The sequence below is a fragment of the Solanum pennellii genome, chromosome 4, assembly GCF_001406875.1.
Source record: "Solanum pennellii chromosome 4, SPENNV200".
Taxonomy (NCBI): Eukaryota; Viridiplantae; Streptophyta; class Magnoliopsida; order Solanales; family Solanaceae; genus Solanum; species Solanum pennellii.
The window spans coordinates 62,002,574-62,023,334 of record NC_028640.1 but is presented as its reverse complement, the minus strand read 5'-3'; the positions used below and the strand labels follow the sequence as shown (position 1 = coordinate 62,023,334).

The following is a 20,761-nucleotide window of genomic DNA, read 5'->3' as shown; positions in this document are numbered from 1 at the left end:
ATCATCCACATAACAAGAACTATAATGATCCCCTCTTCTGCTTGTTAATAAACAATGAATGATCATGTTGACACTGCTGAAACTTTAGTTTGAGAAGTGCTTCAGTCAACTTATGGTTCCATTGTCTAGGTTTTTTGTGACCATAGAAGGATTTGGTCAGCCTACATACCTTTTTCCCTTGACTGACAAAGCCCCGAGGCAATTGCATATATATCACATCATTTGATGGATATGCCAATGTCTTGAAGCAGCAAGAGAAACAATGGTTCTAACTGTAACCATTTTCACAACAAGAGAAAAAGTTTTCTTGTAGTCTATAGCTTCCTGCTGACTATACCCCTTAGCAACCAGTCTAGCTTTGAATCTTTCAACCTCTCCAATTGATTTATACTTCAGCTTATAAATCCATCGACAGCCTATAGGTTTCTTCCCTTGGAGTAGATCAGTGATTACCCAAGTATTGTTACTTTTAAGAGCCTGTATTTCAAATTTCATGGCATCCACCCACCTTTTATCCGTAACAGCCTCAGAATAGGTATCATGCTCCTTTATTTGAGAAGTAACAGCAATATAAGCTTGATAAGGAGAAGATAGATGATCATAACACAGATAATTGCACATAGGATAGGGAACAGGTTTACTGAGAGTACATGAAACAAAATCCTTCAGCCATAATGGAGATTGTTTTTGCCTAGAAGATCTTCTAACACCAGGTTTTTGAGAAGTCTCCTCAACAATCTCTGATGCTATAACATCAGTATCTACTTCAGAAACATGTTTTGAAGAACATATAGGTAACTCAAACTCCATTGTCTGATCATCATATGAACAATCAGAAGCAGGAACATAGTGAGACATCATATGCTCTAAATTTGCAGACTCACGCATGGAGTCTGTAAACACCTTTTCTTGAACTGGACTGGACATCTGAACAAAAAGAAACTGATCCTCTCTAAACAACACATCTCTACTAATAAAAATGACTTTTCTTCTAGATCAAGTAACATATATCCTTTCTGAATTTTTGAATATCCCATAAGAACAACAGAACTGGATCTTGGCAAAATCTTGTCATGTTCAGTCAGTTGTTTAGCATAGCACAAACAACCAATAGTTTTGAGATGAGTCAATACTGGTTTGCTATTATACAACCTTTCATAAGGTGTCTCATAACCAAGCACACTACTAGGTAACCTGTTAATGATATAAGCAGTAGCTAACACACATTAACCCCAATAACACACTAGTATATTAGCCTGAAACCTGAGTGCTCTTGTGACCTCAAGTAAATGCCTATGTTTCCTCTCAGCAACACCACTTTGTTGAGGAGTATAAGGACATGATTGTTGATGTACAATACCCATATCTTTGAACATATTAACACATACTGAGTTCACAAACTCAGTACCATTGTCAGACCTCAATATTTTGACTCCCTTACCAAATTGAGTTTTAACATATACAAGATACTCTCTAATAAAAACACAAACAGCTGATTTATGTTTAAGCAAGACTAGCCAAGTCATTCTTGAAAAATCATCAACAATAGTAAGAAAATACTTGCTACCATCAACTGTAGGTACAACATAAGGACCCCAAACATCAACATGTATCAAGTCAAAACAAGCTACACTTTTAATACCACTCACAGGAAATGCTAGCCTTATTTAGCATAGGGACATACAGAACATTCTGACAAAGAACATCACGTTTGTTGATTCACACCAAACAGTCTTGAAAGAACTGCAGAAGACACATGTCCTAACCTTTGATGCCACAACTTCATGTCTACTGTCTTTGATTGTTGACAGCAAGATCAACTTCCTTTTCATTACTGGACCTTGACTCAATTTCATTGTTTAAATGTTGCATGAACAAGTATAGACCACCTTCTTCTTTACCAACTTCCTTCACCTTCCCATTGAAGAGTTCCTGGAACACACAAAAATTAGGAAAAAAGGTGACACAGCAACCTAATTCCTTTGTGACTTGACTAACTGATAATAGATTATACTTGAACTCAGGAACATGTAACACATTAGTGATCACACTTCTGTGTAATAAGGCACATGAACCAACATGAGATACTAGAGTGATAGTACCATTTGGAAGATACACAGGTTTAACTTTTGAGAGCTTTGACACTGAGCATTTCATCATCATATCTAAGCTAGAAACCATGTGATTTATTGCTCCTGTATAAATAATCCACACTTGATTATGATCAATAACAAAAGTATTTTTACCTGTTGTACTAGCAGTGTTGCATTGGAAACAGTAGGTGCATGTGACTTTTGTTGAACCATTTTCAAAATGTGATCATACTGGTCTTTTGTAAAGGTGCAACCTTGTAGCATCTGTTGAACCTCTTTGTCAGCCTGAATGAATTTGGAATTGACAGTAGATCCCTCAGAACTGTGTTATTGTGGATTAGATGAAACTCCTCATCCTGGTGGAGGAATGCTATTGTTGAGACCATATGTCAAATTTTCCTAAGCTGATGAATATTGATTACCAGTTGGGAACTTGAATCTCCTTGCACCTGTCTTTTTGACCTACACTATGTTTGGGTCATTGTTATCCATTGTATTGTATTGTATCGTTATTATACCTACAATGTTTGTTTTGATTGTTACTTAAAATGAATCATACTGTATCTTTAAATTTCATTGTTACGTAACAATGGAAACTCCTATTTTATGGAACAACCAATTTGGTGTGTTTCCATTGTTATTTAATTTCTTTTTCCAATTATATCTTTACATAATATTTCAAAATATTATTTTACCCTTTACCTTAATTATTTAAACCTATTCAAACCTACTACCCTAGAATAAATAAGGATATTTAAGTAAATTTATAAATTACAATACAGTATGATACAATCAAACTAAACAATTAAAATGTTACTAAACAACAAAAAACAATACAATCTAGCCAAACATTGTATCTACCATACAATACAATACAATAGAGTATAATACAATACAATACATTATGAAACAATGGGTAACAATGATCCAAACAAAGTGTTAAAGTCAGGAGGATAATCTACCACTTTGTAACAGAACTCTTTGCTATGACCTATGCATTTGCAAAAATCACATATCAATATTGAATTCCTCTTAAACTTCTTATTCACACCTGAGCTATTACTATCACCTGAACTGCTACCAACTTTTGAGTACATAGCAACAGATGAATCCGAGCTAATAGAAGTCATTTCCAAGTTGGTAGTACAGCTTACCACAACCTTTTGACATTCATCTCCAACTATCATAAAATACACATGATTGATTGTTGGCAATGGATCGAAGCATGAGAATTTGACTTCTAGCTTGTTGATAGGATTCATTTAGTCCCATTAAGAACTGATAGACTTTCTGTATGTTCATATGAGTTACAAATCCCTTTGAAATCTCACAGTTACAACAAGAAGTTGGTACTAATATTTCAAACTCATCCAACAGAGTTTTGATCCTTGTGTAATACTCAGAAACAGATACATTACCCTGTTGCATAGACACCATGTCTTTGTGCAAGCTATAGGTTCTCGAACCATCTACTCGGTTAAACCTTTCTCTTAAATCTGTGCAAACATCAAATGCACTAGAGGCAAACGCAAGTCCACTCAATAATCCTTTAGATACATAATTTAGCAACCAGGACAACACAATTGCATTGACCCTTTCCCAATGCCCCCACGATTCTACACCATACATCTCCTTTTTAACAATTCCATCAATTAACCCAAGCTTATTCCTTCCTAACAGTGCTAATCGAATAGATCTACTCCATAACATATAATTATAATGCCAAGCAATTGAAATGAAATCAAACTAATACCACTAACATCAGTAGGATTTAAAAATAAAGGATGATTGTAGTCATTACCTTAACCTTATGCTGAACTGCCAGTTCGAGGAACACACGACGCAGACTCATTTTAAGGCACATTCATCGAACTACCTTCGAGCACCATCATTGATAAATTGAGCTTCTTCTCGCGGAAAAAAAATGAACTAACAGTTATCAGAGGATACTGATTCCATCCTTATCTCAAACTACGATCTGCACCCAATTTTTATACAACTCTATGAATCGATGAATCAAGAATTGATTCTTTGATCCTTTAACACACACCAACTTCTGATTATAATCAGACTGAAGCATTATGCTCTGATACCATGAATGTAACTAAAGTAGCTCAATCAACACCATGAATGAGAGATTTAGAAGAGAAGAGAAGAGAGGAACACGTTTTTTTAATCTGAATTGTTTCTTTAATGAGGAAGTAGTTACTTATATAAATATGTAACTAATCTTCCAGAAAGTAGTTATAACAACTATACAGTAAAAAGACTAATCTACCCTTATTATTGCTAACTAACCTTCACCCTTAGTCTCACCTACTTATATCACAAAATATTAATAGTAGAATTAATTAGTTATCTGAATTTTTATTTAGTCTCGAAGGTGATAGTGACCACGATGATAGACTCATTCATGTGAAATCAATGAATCTCACCATTTACTCTAAATGCATTTACTTCAATCATTAAATACAAACATTAATATTATCATTAGTCTCAAAAATTAACATTAAGCACATTGGTTCGAACCATTAATTATAAAGGATATGCTAAATTCATTGAATCAGTAAACTTCATTTCTCATTGTGATCTAAGTTATTACTTTAATTTGTTATATTTTTTTTGGAGTTCGTCACAACTTTATTGAAAAATTACGAAAATTTTATTCATTTTTATAATTCATCATCAAAATTATAGCATTGTTTATTGTTTCTTTTTTCTTAGAGCGGAAGAAATTTATTTATATTTTAAGATTCATCCATGGACGTATAAAAAGGAAATGTTCTAAATGAAACAGTTCCACAAGCATCTCTATGTTCTTATTTGTTGTTATTTGCTTCTTCACTAAAGTTCATGACTTCCTCAACTTCTTCTCTTCATGTACACTTTTGTGTTATTGTATATCATTGATATGTCATTTACATACATAAGATATATATATACATATATATATGACATACAATGATGATAACTGATCACTAGTATGTTCACTAGCTATATGTTACTGTATATCATACATTAGACATATACTTGACATACAGATGATATAATGGTATGCATATGACATGCATATTGTATATAATTTGTATGTCGTGTGTATATCACATGATACATAGAATATGTGTCGATAAATTTTTTTGGCGCGACCCCTTAAAATTGTCCATATATAATTCATTTAGATACCTCAACTAGGGTAGTATTTATTGAACACCTAAATGATTCAAAACGTGTATCTATTAAAAAATCGGGAGCACATACACAAATGGAATTCCTTTCTTGAAAATCGAATTCAACCACCCAGGGGTGGCTCAAGCGTATTAGTGGCGTAAAGAAAAAATGAAACGAGGCCTTTGTTAATAACTTTTATATAATTCATTTCTTCTAGTTTTCATCCGATAATATAACCATTCTTATTTTAAATTATTTTTCATGAGATATAGTACTTCAAACATGTCAAATTTTGTCAATAATCCCTTCATTTTTCATGAAATGTTTACTTTTTCTACAAATAGTATTCAATATTTATTAAAAATAATAATTTATAACCTATTATTATTAAAAATGAGGACTCTTAAATTTGAGGACCTAAGGCACATGTCTTTTTTTTTAACACTGTCGTGTCACCTCTGCAACCACATGTCATCATTTCATTGGTATACCTGCTATGTATTTGCACTTGAGCTACACACAATTTTATTTTTCAACTGATTATCATTTTGTGTCTAAGAGATATAAATTTCTTAAGATTAAAATGTTTAATAAGTACTAATCCTAGCTAATTGAGGTGTCCAAATGAAATATTTGTAAAATCACGACATGCTCCACTAATTGTGTTAAGGTTTTTGGTAAGAAGGTCAAAACCTTTCACAAATCACAAAAAGAAAAAGAAAACAAACATTGACATTTCTTGGTAGAAGTTTTATTACATGCTTTCTTTATTGTAATTAAGTAAATTACAAACTAAATAACATAACATAGCAACACAAACATATCTATTAAAACTTGACAGATATTGATCATACTATCACTCTAAGTCCATCTCCTACTAATCCTTACTTTAAAACCATTTCTCATATAGAGAATAATAGAAGAATTAGGTTCAATAGTTTGTCCTTCCACAACTTCAACTTTGTAATTATGTATGATAGTAGCAGCCACAGCTTTCATTTGAGTGAAAGCCACTTCTTTCCCTAAACAAGTTCTTGGTCCAGCATTAAAAGCCATGAACTTATACGAAGGCTCGTGCTTTATCGTTCCTGTCTCTGAAATCCATCTTTCTGGCTTGAATTCTAAACAATCTTTCCCCCAAATCGACTCTGTCCTCGCCATTGCATACAATGAGAACAAAATCATCATCTTTGGATGAACTTTATGACCACTTGGGAGAGTATCTTCTTTAAGTGGCTCCTTGTGTTGAAATGGAACAGGTGGATATAACCTTAGTGAATCACATAATGCACCATGTAAATAAACCAACTTGTTCAATTCATGAACATTGAAAACCCTAAATTTTCCAACTTCTTCTTTTGGAATAATTGAGTTGATTTCTTCCCTTAATTTCTTCTCCACTTGTGGATTCTTTGTGACAAGCCAAATGAACCATGTGAGAGCTGAGCTAGTAGTGTCACGCCCCGCGATCATTAGGTTCAAGATAGTATCCCTCAAGAACTTATCATCACAATTCACTCCCAAATCTTGACCTTCTTTGAGATAAAAGGTCAAAAGATCAAAACCCTCATCGTTCTCTTCCACTTCATCATCATGAGTTTCAATTTTTGTTAACTCATCGCGTTTTTTAGATATATAATTACCTATAACATCATCCATAGTTTCCCAAGCTTTACTCAACTTTTTTTCCTCTCCAATTCCAAGCCATCTTTGTAGCTTCCAAATTGGCTCAGGTATAACATGTCTAAATAGAATAGCTTCTTCAGCATCATCCAAAGCTTTCGAAAAAGGAACATGAGGGAAATCAATTGATACACAACCAGGATCATATCCAGTAACTAATATACAAGTAGTATCAAAAGTGAACCTTTGAAATAAATCTTGTAAGTCTACAATGACACCCTTGTTACAAACATGATCAAGAACATTAATAAGTCCTTTCTCCACTTTATCGCGACTAGTCTTGATTAAAAACTTGTAAAACTGTTGATGAGTGACCAAAGAACGAGTTGTTTTCCTTTGGATCTTCCATAAATCCATGTCCGCGTTGAAAATTCCATCTCCTAAAACATCAAAAAGTTCCTTGAATTTTTTCCCTTTAGGGAAATTCATGAAATTTTGACTCATAATGTAGTGTACATTTGATGGATCAATTGTAGCTAATATGTCCATTTCTGCAAATAATGGACCTTTTGGTACAAAAGTTCCTCCTGATTCACTCATGATGACAGTAAGCCTATCATGAATATGTTTTAAGTGAAAAAGCATACTTGGTAACATACCAACAATTGGCCAGCTTTTTGGGTATCCCTTTGGATGATTTAGGGAATGAAATAAGAAAAAACATAGTATTGCTAGGAATATTTCAATGTAACCTAATCCAACAATTGACATTTTTTGGTTTTTTCTGTTTTATTTGAAAAGGAAAAATGTCTAGTATATATAGAGAGTTGATTATACTTGTTTTTATAATATGCTATTTTTGGGTTGTTTTGTTTTGCCTTCACTATTAATTTTTTTGTTTGAGGGTACTAGAATACCACCAAACTACCAACCAAAAATGGATTTAGTTGAGAAAAAGAAAACTTTCTCATTTTTAATTTTTTTGTATGTAGTTATTTATGAGGAGTTCATCTTCTATATATAGACGTAAAGTTTATCTTTTGAGTCGATCCGGTCTATTAAAAGTAATTTTTATTTTATAAAGACAAGGATTAAATCTGTATTTATCTTATTTCTCAAAATATCACTTGTGTAATTACATTAAATATATTGTTCTTTTAAACAAATGTAAAATTTGTTGTTTTACATTATCGAGTTATTTATGAGTTATGACACGTTTACCTATAATAAAAATCTTTTTGGCAAGAAAATTTTAGCGAGAATGATAAAAAGACTCATTCACACTATAAACTAGTTCCTTTTTTGGACATTTTTATCCTTTTTAACTTAAAAATTAAAGAAAATTCTTGGGGTGTTCCATTCTCCTATCATGTTTCCAACATATGTACTACGGAATCCTAATCAATTATGTACTACGGAATCATATGTACTACAAATTCTACCAAAGTGCACACTGATCATTAAGTAGATTGGATGGCCCAATTTGTATAAAAAAAAATGTTTTCAATTATGTTTTTAAAATAATAATTATGAAATCAATGGGAAAAAAATATTTTTGAATCACATTATATTTACGTTGGTTGTATTATAATTTAAAAAATTAGTTAGTTGATATCACAACAGATTATGACCAAAATATTTATGTTAACTGAATTTACTTAACACTAATTTATTTTATTCAAACATAATGATTAAAAAAATACTTAATTAGAATTTGAAGGTCATTTTAGTAAAAAATATAAGTAATAATTTATAATTTATCAAATCGACATAATCTAGGGACAAAGAATGTATGATTAATAATATTAATATCTTGATCTCTTTTATTAGACATATATTTATACACATGATTTCTATAGTTGTCGATATTTATCGAGTCTAATGTATATTGAGTTGTCATTATCTCAATATTTTACAAATTACATTTTAAAATTATTTAAATATATTTTATTTAAATATCAGAAATAGATTACTTAATTGGAGGTCATTTTGGTAATAAATATAAGTAATGATTTACAATTGGTTAAATATACGTAATATAGGAAATAAGTCTTGTTTGATCAATATTATTAATAAACAATTCTATTAATATCTGACTCTCTTTGTTCGACATGTATGAGCTATACACATGATTATATAACTATTGACAATTATCAGGTCTAATGTGTTTTGAGTTGTCATTATCCCAATATTTTACAAATTACATTTAAAAACTATTTATTTATATAGATTAATTTTGTTGAAGCTTAATTAATTAAACAAATTACATAGTTGGAGGTAAGTTTAGCAACAAGCATAAGTAATGATTCATAATTTATCAAATCGACATAATATAGGAGATAAAACTTATATAATTAATAATATCAATGTATGACTCTCTTTGGTTCGACACATATCAGCTATATGCATGATTTCTATATCGATCGATATTTACCAAGTGTAATGTGTTTTGAGTTGTCTTTGTCTCAATATTTAATTACATTTTAAAATGATTAAATTATAAAGCTTAATTTTATTTTAAGCATTATAATTTTTTTTTAAAATTACTTAATTGGAGATCGTTTTGTAACCAATATAAGTGATGATTCACAACTTAATCAAATCGACGTAATATAGGAGGAAAGACTTGTATGATTAATACTATAAATGTTTGACTCTCTTTGGTTCGACAAAAATGAACTTTATGCATGATTTCTATAATTATCTACAGTTATCATATTTAATGTATTTTGAGATGTCTTCACCTCAATATTACAAACTATTTTAAAATTATTTAAATATATAGTTTATTTTTTATTTATACATAATAATTTAAAAAAATACTTAAGTGAAGGTCATTTTAGTAATAAATATAAGTAATTATGCACAATTTATCAAACCAACGTAATATAGAGGATAAGAAGTGGTCAAATGTTTTAGTTCTTCAGGTAAGTGTTCTCAATTTACACTATGAAATGATATAATAATATCAAGAATAAGAGTATAGAGTAAAAAGGCAAAATACTTTAGAATATACATCTAAAAATAGTTAAATGAACAAATTAAATAGGTTGAAATCAATGAAAACTCAAAATAACAAGAGGACCATCTTTAACAATCAGAAAAATAAATTAACCTTTAAGATGAATGAATATATCACAGTAGCTTTAATACGAGTTAATATCTTATGAGAAATTATCTAACAAAATTATTGAAATTTATTTTATATCAATAAAATCACTTAATTTCAAGTTTTTTTAGCTTTAAAAATCACTTAAAATTAAAATAAATTTGACATGACAAAATAAATTATTTTATATGCCATGTAAATATGGGCCTCATGACAAATAAATAAAAATTTTAAATATATATTTCTTTACCATATAAATTTGAATCCCAAAATTAAGATCTTAATAGTATTTTTTTGATCGACTCACCCAATATAAATTCGATATATACCCAGATTACTTAACTTTTCAATTTCTACACTTTGAGCTACTATTCGAAGAAAATTATTTATTCATTGTTTAATTATAGTGATCATTATATATTGGTTACTTTAGTTAGTGTAACGACCTGTTTAGTCGTTTTGAGCTGCGGATTTTATTTCTGGAAAAACTGGCTGAGACGACGGAACCCACGACGGACCGTCATGGGCACGACGGACCGTCGAGGGAGTCTCGTTCCAAAATACTTAGAATTCTGAAATTTGGGTACTGAAATCGACTCTCTGAACTTCGTAACGGAATGGCAGGACGGACCGTCGTGGGCACGACGGACCGTCACAGACTCTTGGTAAAAATCTAGTCTCTGAACTCTGTGACGGAGCAGCAGGACGGATCGTCGCAGTCACGACGGCCCGTCACAGACTGCGTAATCCCAGGCTGGGTCGGATTTCTGTTAAGTAATTTAAGGGGCGTTTTGGACTATTCCTGCTTTAATTATAAAGTTAGTGGGTTAATGTTAATAAGTCTAATTACTTGGGGGTTAAAAGAGGTAACCTTGAGTTAATTAGTGGGATATTATTGCCATCTTTATACTTAATTATATGCTAATTAGGGTAAAAGAAAGAGGGTTTGAATAAGAAAAATAAAAAGAACAAAGAGAGAGAGAGGATCGATTGATAGAGAGGGAGACGAACGAAGAGGAAAAACAAAGCTTTGGGGAATTTGCTTGCTTGATCACGAATCTTCGGTGGAGGTAGGTTATGGTTTATGCTATTCGTAGTAAACTCTTAATAGCGAATGATATGTATTGGGTAGTATTGTAAACCCTTCTATATGCTTAATTGTGTGCATGCATGATGTGATTTTGTATATAATTGTGATAAAATAAGCATGATGAAGCTATTGAATCCCAAATCTTGAAAAACCCTAATCTACTTTGTTAATGAGATTGATGATGCCTTAGTATAAAAGAAGGCTTGATGAACTAAAGTAATGGGGTTGATGATGCCTTGGTATAAAAGAAGGATTGATGAATTAATAGAATGAGATTAGTGGAGCGGGTGTCACGAACCGACACGTAGTATTAGGGGGACCGGGTGTCACGAACCGACACGTAGAATTAGGGGATCGGGTGTCACGAACCGACACGTAGAATTAGGGGATCGGGTGTCACGAACCGACACGTAGAATTAGGGGATCGGATGTCACGAACCGACACGTAGAATTAGGGGATCGGAGTGTCACGTACCGACACATAGTAGTAGGGGAGCGGAGTGTCACGTACCGACACAAGAGGAATAAAGATAAAGAATCTTGAAAGATGTTAATATACTCAATCTAATGAACCTAATTCCCAAATGAGTATGGTATTGAGGCTTGAGTCCTCATGTGTGAACTCGGCGGTACTTATTAATGATTATAGAACTTGTTGTTGCTACATGTTGAGTATTGTAGTTGATTTATGATATTATCTGATATATACTGTTTTCTATTTTGAGTTGGCCGATGATACCTACTCAGTACCCGTGTTTTGTACTGACCCCTACTTGTATTTGTTTTTCCTTGTTATTTGTGGAGTGCAGCAAACGTACCGTCGTCTTCAACTCAATCGCAACTCTAGCCAGTCTTCATTACACCGGATTTCAGGGTGAGCTAATGCTTCTAGCTTGGACTGGATCTTCTTCCTCATGTCTTGATGCCTTGAAGTTCCGGCATGGACTAGCTTTTGTTTATTTTAGCTTCTTAGAATACTCTTAGTTTAGTAATTTGATCATAGATGTTCTTGTGGTGATGACTTCCAGATTTTGGGGAATAATAGATGTTGAATTTTAGAAGTTATTGAATTGGTTTTTATTAATGAGTTTAAGTCTTCCGCATTACTTTCTGTTGATATTAAATTGAAATGTTAGGGTTTGGATTGGTTGGTTCGCTCACATAGGAGGGTAAGTGTGGGTGCCAGTCGCGGCTCGGTTTTGGGTCGTGACAGTTAGATACTCCAGTACATATATTCATCAGGTCTAATGTATTTTGAGTTTCGTTGTCACAATATTTTACAAATTATATTGAAAAAATAATTTAAACATACAATTTAATTTAATATATAAATTATTTACATAAATGATTTGATTTATTTTTTTAAAAAAACTGACCTTATCTAAAAAAGGAAATGCCTAAATTATAGGAATTGAATTTGATTTAGAAAATAAAATGCGTAACTTAATCATGGAGCAGTAATGAAGTTCCGTTAAATCAATTTCCTTTTCCCTATTTAATTTAGGAGAACAAAGTTTTGGGAATAGATTTGGCTGCTGCAATTAAAGGAAAATATTGTCCCAATGGGACTCTTCATATTCTAAACCTATGAATCGGTGTTTTAATTAAATTATAATTTTAGGAAATGACAAACACTTTTTTTTTCTTTATTTTAAACTAAAAGATTAATATAGTCTTTATACGTTTCTGACCATATTTTTCTGACTGTTTAGCAGTTCTCTATATCAAATTCACCGCTTGATAATGTATGAATTTCATTACACTATTTGTAGATATAAGTAAATTGATCTTATGAGGATACTTAGGTTTAAATTGCAAATGAATTAAAATGACTTAATATATTGGTATTCTCTTAAATTTATAAGTAAATTTCATTTATACACTCGATCTAAAGTTTATTTTAATTGAACACCTATATGTTGAGAATACAATTTATTAAAAAAAATGTGTTCTTTCTAGCAATTCAAACTTTTAAATGAGATATGGCCACACACTTTAATATGATAACAGAATAAACAAGACAAAAATCGTATAATCGAATCTCACCATTACGCATATATCAAAAAGAATTTTCATATACTTTATCCATTAAAAAAAAAACCAAGCCACATTTGAGACAAGTAAAACCTGATTGCATGTTCCAGGAGAAGTCCAGCCAAAGTAAATTGAATTAAGTAGTTGACCTTCCTACCAATATGCACATTTAATGGTTAGATTGTCATTTTCTTAACAAAAAATCTAGAAAAACACATTACACATCATATATTGTGTTTAGTAAAATATGTGACGATATATTGCTTTTATGAACTCAATATTTGTAATAATATTCCTACCTTATCTTAAAATATGTGATGTCCCTTATATATAACTATAGCTAAAATATATGACATATATTTAGATGTCAAAATTCAAAAACAAGAAATAAAAAGGATTCTAAAAGGATAAAAATTGTGTCGATGTTTATCCTCTTATTTATGAATAAATTTGTATATTGTCATTTCAATTTTCAGTTAGTAGTTGTTAGATGTTAGTTTGTGAGACGAAGCTCAATTTGAATCGTCATATTTTGCAAATATGTGATGTTTATATAACCAAGAAAGTATATCAAATAGGAACACTAGTATTTAGTTAAGGATAATTTGGTGAAAATAGAATTAACTCTATTTTTTAATGGTAAATGAATATTTTAAGGGATATGTTAAGTCAAATACACATTGAAATTTTTTTGGACTCTACAAATTGTAAAATTGTGATCAACTCAAATTAAGATTCTTGGAGGCTACTCAACCCTAAATCCTAAATAATGCATATATAAAGAGTACTAAATTCCCTTAAAAGGCATCTCGGAAATTTCAAGAGATCAAGATCTTGAATACTCCACAAATTGATGGATTATTTATATAGAGAGGTCAAATCTAAATCATCCTAGTTCGAGAAATACGCCACTAACGACCCTCGAATCATGGATAAATCCTAGGAGAGTAGAATCAAGGGATCAATGGAATTGTACCCGCAATCTATCTTGATCAATAAAATCATGTTTCTTCATATTTTATTTGTGATTGTTATTTATTTTCTGTCACTTTAAAATTTATTGCAAACAACATCATGACCAAAAGGAGTAACCTAGTAGTGTTTCGACATTAAACATGTATTAATGGTACGTTTTTCTCGAGTTAATGATAATTTAATTAACTAAAAATATTGAGTCAATTATAAATTTAAATTAATTTATATATACTCTTTAATACCTAGAAATGTTATGGAGGTTTTGGGCTTAATGAAAATATAGTATCCTTTTAGTATAGACATTCTTTAAACATTAGAAATTTAGATAGCACACTTAGTTTAGCGTATAATAGCCTCTTCAATTTGTCATTAAATTTTATTTAATAGATTAAATTATGGCATGTTCAAACAAAATATTTGAACATATGATAAAATACTTTTATATTATAATTTTGATTTAAAAGTTAATTTTTTATATGTGTATCCATGTATCATAATTACATAGATAATAAGTTAATTAATCACTTAACATATGTTACCCTCTTTAATTATGCATATAGGACTCAATAAACAGTAAAAACCAAATATGTATGAATTGAGGTAGATGTGTATGATTAAAAAAAATAAATTTACATATTTTAGATGGCTAACGTAACTATATAATAGATGCTCAAGAATATGCACAAAAGTTCTTTAAAAATATGAATTGAAATGTCTATTAAAAATACCTAATCAATATCTCAAGTCATCATTCGAATGTTTTGGAAAAAAATATGTGAATAATTAAGTGACACATATTTCAATCAAAGCTAATTAATTAAAAAAATTAAGTGAATAAATTATTAATCCTTAAACACCAATTTAAAGTGACATTCTACGATGAAGTTGAATTTACAAGATCTCATATTTAGAACTCAAAGGCACTATTTCCTTTAAGTTCGTATTTGGTGGGATTATTTTTAAAAATTTTCGTATTTGATTGATTATAATATTCTAAAAAATAATTTCTAGGAAAATATATTCTTTCAAAATAAGGAAAAAAAATATATTGAAGAAAATGTCCAAAAACAAATTTCATAAATAACATTTCAAATTAATTTTCTTTTTCCCATCCACGCAACAACCGTCACACACACACCCCACGCACTTCACCCATCCTACCATCATAGTATTTTGTTAGATTACATAAATATTTTATAAATAATATTTTTTACTTATTTATCAGATAAATATCAAATATTTTTCGAGAAAACATTTTCTCTATACCAAATACACCCTTTTTAAAATAAAAACTGTTTGTCTCGAAAATTATTGACAAATGTATGAACGTGGGTACTTGAACCTCTCATTTTCCTTTGTTGTAGAATCTCCATTACTTCCACACACTTTTTTCATCTACAAAAACTCATATTTTTTCTCCATTAACACAACAACCATATTAACCTTCAAAAACTAATATAGATATTCATCATTTCCAATTTAGAAAAAACAATAAAATAAAAATAAAAAACATGGAATTTTTTAGAAAATTAAGTATACTTGTTATTTTTTGTCTCATTACAATTTCCTCTGAAATAATTCACACAAATGGTAATCAACAAAATGTTGAAGAGGATAAAAAAGAACAATCTCCTACACAAATTCTAGAAGAGGCTTATTCTATGCTTCTTACATCTACATTACGTTCTTTGGATGTGGCTAAGTCATATATTAATCAACTTCAACTTAAGTATTTTCCTCCAAATGTAGAGTAAGTATTTTTCCTTAATTCCCTTCTATGCTTTCTTTACGGCTGCAATAAAAGAGATATTTAGTGGCAACTGAGTTAATGTCATTGTATTCAGATTCGTTAACATTTATATCGAATGATGATATAAATACTCATATTTCTTATTGCTTGTTAATATATAATATAGCATATTATTGCCGCTAAATAATATTCTTTATTTGTTGTAGTGTTAGTACATTTGAATGATAAGAGGTGGATTCTAAGATTTTAATTAAGTTTGTGTGTTCTGGATCATAAGTCATAACCATTTTTGTTTACTGGATTCTTGATATATTATTTATATATATTAAATAAATTTCTTAACATAAATATAGAGTTTGGATTAAAGTTATTGATTTTGCCGAACTCATAAAGCAATAGGCGTAGGAGCATTATTGACCATTTCATGCAACAAGTTGATGGAGAGTGCAATTTAATGAGTGTAATAGAGAACATGAGATCTAATGCAAATCTAAATCCCTAAAATATGATGGGGTGGAATGAATAATGATATCCTTTCACCATATCTCGAGTTTGAGCCCTACGAATGGAGAGACCTCATGAAAAGGAGCCACTTCCTCCTTAAAATGAATTTGTAAACAACACGAATCTTAATTAATCGTGCAAATAGTTTCTAGATATCAGATGGTTATAAACAAAGAGTGCTTCGATCTCTTACATTCCTAGTGACAGTAGTAGAGTGTTTAGGAAGAATGCATCATGCTTTACTACCAAGATTTGGTTCACTAGTGATGTCTATACCTTGACAAAGATCTCCTTTTCTTTTCATAATCTGATAGCACAGTAGATTATGTTGTTAGGAGTAAGATCTGCATATACGCTCTACCTTCCCCGACCCAACTTATGGCTATACACTGGATATGTTGTTGTTATTGTTTGGAAAATGAGTTTTTGGGAGTTTGATCGTTTTGCAGTTTCAGAAGCAATGATGATGTCAGTGCTAATGGAGGTGCTGGAGGGAGGATAATGGAGGCTACTCAGAAGAGCTTTGAGAAGAGCAAAGAGACTGTAAAAGGATCCGCTAAATCGGCTGCCGAGGCGGTGGAGCAGAAAGTGCATGACACAGCTGACAAAGTGAAGGATACAATATCTGCAGGGCGCAAAACAGATGAGAAAACTGAAGACACTGTGCCTTCTGGACATGATGAACTCTGAAAATAATGTACTAACAAGTCAAGAAGTGATTAGCATTTCTTCCTTTCTCTTCTCTACTGTAACACTTTTGACTTGCTACCAGGTGACTCTATCCACCAAAGCTTGGTAGATAAGAAGAAACCTCAGGATTCTCAACTCGCTTCTGTAGTATGATATTTTTTTTTCCCCATAGGTCTTTTATAGCATCATAAGTGTAATTTGTCTACATTCAAAATTTGATTACTGTAAAAAAAATCCACAAGTTTAGGTAAATGAATTATTACCAATATCCTTCAATCCTAACCCAACAACCATAACTGGCTATATCTGAACTGAAGTTGCAAGCTGACAAATCAATGATCTAAAACTGGAATAAAGCATAATTCATAACAAAGTTGAGATGATATAATGAAACAAAGCATGTCATTTTTAACCATCAAAGTTGGAGAATGGTGGTTTACCAAGTTTGGCAAGGAAATCGAAGTGGATGAAAAAAACCAGTAAACACATCAAGGGAGATTAGAAGAAAGTTTGAGGCATTCACTTTGACATCTCCGGAGGCAGACATCATTCCAGTTTGGCACTTGATGCTGGTTGACACAGACAGTACGAGCGCAGGCATCAGAGCAAGCATCAAGTTCGGATACGCCACAAACAGTAATACAAGTATCGGGAATTGGATCCTTGGAAAATGCACCAACCTTCTTCAACATTCTCTTTGACGTACAGACTCTCTCGCACACGAAAATATCATCAGTGCTCTTCTCCCTGCCCCGTGCACTCTTGATTCTCTGCTCCTCAGCATGATTTCTCTTAATTCTGTAAGCTTGACCAGCTACAATAGCAGGAATAGCAGCCCCTAACAAGGACCACCATACCTCAACCATTAGGGCTACAGCTGTGGAATTGTTTGTTTTCTTCCTCCCTGCTAACTTACAATAAGAACAAGACTTTTTTAACCACTGCTCTTTTTAATTAGAAAATAGCAGAATTAAAAACACTTAAAATGTGGAGTAATTTAAGAGACGCAACCAACATCTAGCAATGGTCTCCATTCTTTCCCTGTTTATCCATTAGGACGACTCACAGATACCGAAATGTGGCATGAGATACTGTACATCTGTAACTTATTCACTAAAGGAATAGATTGTCAAAAACAAAAACCAAATTCTCCACCCCTTGCTCCACATTAAACTAGGGCCAAAACCATTAGTCACTTTTGTGGAATGTAATACCCAACTCTCATGAAAACTGGTACCCTTAAAACAAGTGAGTAAATCATCCGTTATAGCCATTTCATTACTATTTATGCTTCATTCTTTTCTCATAAACTCTATGACAAGATATACCCATCCTACAGAACCCCCAGCCCCCAAAAAAAGAACGATTGCACCAAGTGTAATGGGATCACTATAGCTAGAGCACAATGCTTAATCGATTAAGATTGTGATGAATGAGTCCTGAAAGAGAAGAGCACAAGGCTGAGATTCATAAGATCACATGTTCATTGATGACTTGATGCCATCTTCAGTCAGTATAATAATGAATGCCACGTTAGATTATCTCAAAGTATATCAGAAATGACCTCCATACCCCGCAAATGTAGGTCTATGTACTCCAACCCTCATACTGGATAAGTTGTTGTTGGTTTATATGTGTGATGATTAATCACAATAGCATCATTAGATTAAACCTACTATGAAAACAGTAAAAGGAAAACATTTGGACTTAGAAATAGTATCTGCATTATTTTCCTACTGTTGTTTCTGAGAATACAAATAAAAATGGATGATCAAGCATTACAACTGACACTCCATCATTCATAGTTTGTTTGGCAAAACAAACACCCACCCACCATTCATCCCCTAAAGATATTTCTTCACTAAACACACTAATCCCAAAAAAAGCTCGAAATTAGAAACCTATCACCTACCACTCTAACAACGGAATACTGATCCTATCAATAAGAAATGAAAACTCTCAGGTTTTCCTTTCCCACACTTCAACATCAAGCCTCTCCTATTCATAATGTAAAGGTTTTACCATTCATGTCATCTCCCCCTTATTTATCAAGCAAAATTCAACTTCATCAACAGAAGAAGGAAACTGCAGTACAATAATAGATCTTTTAGCAAAATGATATCTAGTCAAACCACTATGTTGGTTATAAGCAACACCCACAATGCTATCGAGGCTAGCGTAAATATACAACATCACAAGGATAAAACTCCTGGAAAAAAAAGAAACACCCAACCCCGAGTCTGTTTTTGATCAGAAAACAAAAAATAGCACCAATAACATTTCAAGAATGGTCCTTCCCTCAACTCAAACATGCAGAATTGACATTAAAATTCGAGCAAATGAGGAAAATAGACTTGTAAAACCCCAAAGCGTATAAACCTGAAACCACATTATTATCATTACTATTACAATTCCTTCTTGGTGAAAATCATTGATTTAGCCTTAATTTGAGAAATTAGTCATTTTGGGTCGGCACTAAATTGCAAAACAAGTATACTACTACTACAACAGCTAAACCAGAAACAACAACATCAAAAATTTCAAGAATTTAATCCCGATGAAAACACAAAATGATGAAATCAAACAAATAAAACTCGAAAACTACAAGCAGAAAGCAAAAACAATTACCTTCAAAAAAAAAAATGGAGGAAGCAAGTTGAATGAAGTGAATTGTGAAGGGGTTTAAGGGTTTCTTATTTTGCTTATTTTTTGGTCCGTTGATTTCCCTGACAAAATTATATTCCCCTTTGGTACGTTGAATAACAATAATTTTCGATTTGAGGAATTAACTAAAAGTCTAAATTTTGTGGAATTATTGGAATACGAAGGTTGATATTAAAATAATATTCGTGAGCCTATTTAATTTTTTATATGGTAGAAAAAATGGTGGAATAGATGATTGGTCGTTTGGTTTGGATTCAAGTTACGAAAGGATTAGTTATGATGAGATAAATCATGATAGAATAAGTTATGTTGAGAATATTTTCTATTGAGTGTTTGATTTGTTTTATTGTTATATTCAAAATAATAAGTTTTGTTAAAAATAATTTATTTGTTTACAAAATATCCTTCATGAATATGGAAAGTGAGGTATAAAAAAGATTTTAAAGAATATTTTGTTATTACTTCTTTTAATACCGAGATTACTATACCACCTAATGGGAGGGATAACTTTTCCTTGTACTAATTATTAATCTCGAAATAAATTATTCCGAACATGCCAATCAAATTTCGAACACACGACCGTATGGGTGCATAGTGGACTATCACTCCACATTACAAATTTTACTCATTTAATTCAGATTTATATACAAGTATATTGATTCTATAGTTTTAGGTATGTGATAAAATTATCGTATAAATTGATATCGATTATCGAATGACATGTTTTAACTATTTTAAACGGATATGTTGTGGTACCTCCATACACGGTAAGAGTACAAAGATTTTGATATATACCTTTTGACACAAATTGTCATGCTCAACGAATTTGATGTATCATTACTTTAGCTCTTATTATAAAAAACACATGTATAATACTCTCTTTATCCAGAAATATTTGTCATATTAGGCTTATCGAAAGTCAATTCGATTAATTTTTAAAGGTAAATTAAATCACATTAATTTGCTATTTTAAACAAAAAAATTAGATATTCTAAAATTATATGAAAAGTACTATGATTACAATTTTTTGCATATTGAGATGATGAAAAAATGCATTTTAA

At 31.4% G+C, this 20,761-nt stretch overlaps 3 protein-coding genes across 6 annotated transcripts; 1 reads left to right on the top strand and 2 right to left on the bottom strand.

Moving 5' to 3' along the window:
- Positions 1–6,122: 6,122 nt before the first annotated feature.
- LOC107017385 (alkane hydroxylase MAH1-like) lies at positions 6,123–7,655 on the bottom strand. The gene has a single exon (XM_015217627.1). It carries the CDS (start codon positions 7,653–7,655, stop codon positions 6,123–6,125), a length of 1,533 nt encoding a protein of 510 aa, XP_015073113.1.
- Positions 7,656–15,534: 7,879 nt separating this feature from the next.
- On the top strand, positions 15,535–17,288 carry LOC107015887. 2 transcript variants are annotated; one of them, XM_027916798.1, is made up of 2 exons: positions 15,535–15,842; positions 16,802–17,288. In XM_027916798.1, exons 1-2 carry the CDS (start codon positions 15,604–15,606, stop codon positions 17,034–17,036), a joined length of 474 nt encoding a protein of 157 aa, XP_027772599.1. In that variant the 5' UTR covers positions 15,535–15,603; the 3' UTR covers positions 17,037–17,288. The 2 variants fall into 2 exon arrangements, with proteins under 2 accessions (XP_027772599.1, XP_015071800.1); XM_015216314.2 differs by having other exon boundaries at positions 16,796–17,288.
- A 73-nt stretch (positions 17,289–17,361) lies between these two features.
- LOC107015888 (uncharacterized protein At5g64816) lies at positions 17,362–19,811 on the bottom strand. 3 transcript variants are annotated; one of them, XM_015216315.2, is made up of 2 exons: positions 19,665–19,811; positions 17,362–17,940 (listed from the first exon to the last, which is right to left on the bottom strand). In XM_015216315.2, exon 2 carries the CDS (start codon positions 17,900–17,902, stop codon positions 17,525–17,527), a length of 378 nt encoding a protein of 125 aa, XP_015071801.1. In that variant the 5' UTR covers positions 17,903–17,940; positions 19,665–19,811; the 3' UTR covers positions 17,362–17,524. The 3 variants fall into 3 exon arrangements, with proteins under 3 accessions (XP_015071801.1, XP_015071802.1, XP_015071803.1); XM_015216316.2 differs by having other exon boundaries at positions 17,362–17,947; positions 19,665–19,788; XM_015216317.2 differs by having other exon boundaries at positions 17,362–17,943; positions 19,665–19,787.
- Between the last annotated feature and the right edge of the window lie 950 nt (positions 19,812–20,761).

Excerpts from the sequence above, each read along its gene's own strand:
- LOC107017385 (XM_015217627.1), bottom strand. The coding sequence starts at position 7,655 with ATGTCAATTGTTGGATTAGGTTACATTGAAATATTCCTAGCAATACTA.
- LOC107015887 (XM_015216314.2), top strand. The coding sequence starts at position 15,604 with ATGGAATTTTTTAGAAAATTAAGTATACTTGTTATTTTTTGTCTCATT. Across the intron at positions 15,843-16,795 it reads TATTTTCCTCCAAATGTAGA|TTTCAGAAGCAATGATGATG; the intron begins GTAAGTATTTTT and ends ATCGTTTTGCAG.
- LOC107015888 (XM_015216315.2), bottom strand. The coding sequence starts at position 17,902 with ATGGTTGAGGTATGGTGGTCCTTGTTAGGGGCTGCTATTCCTGCTATT.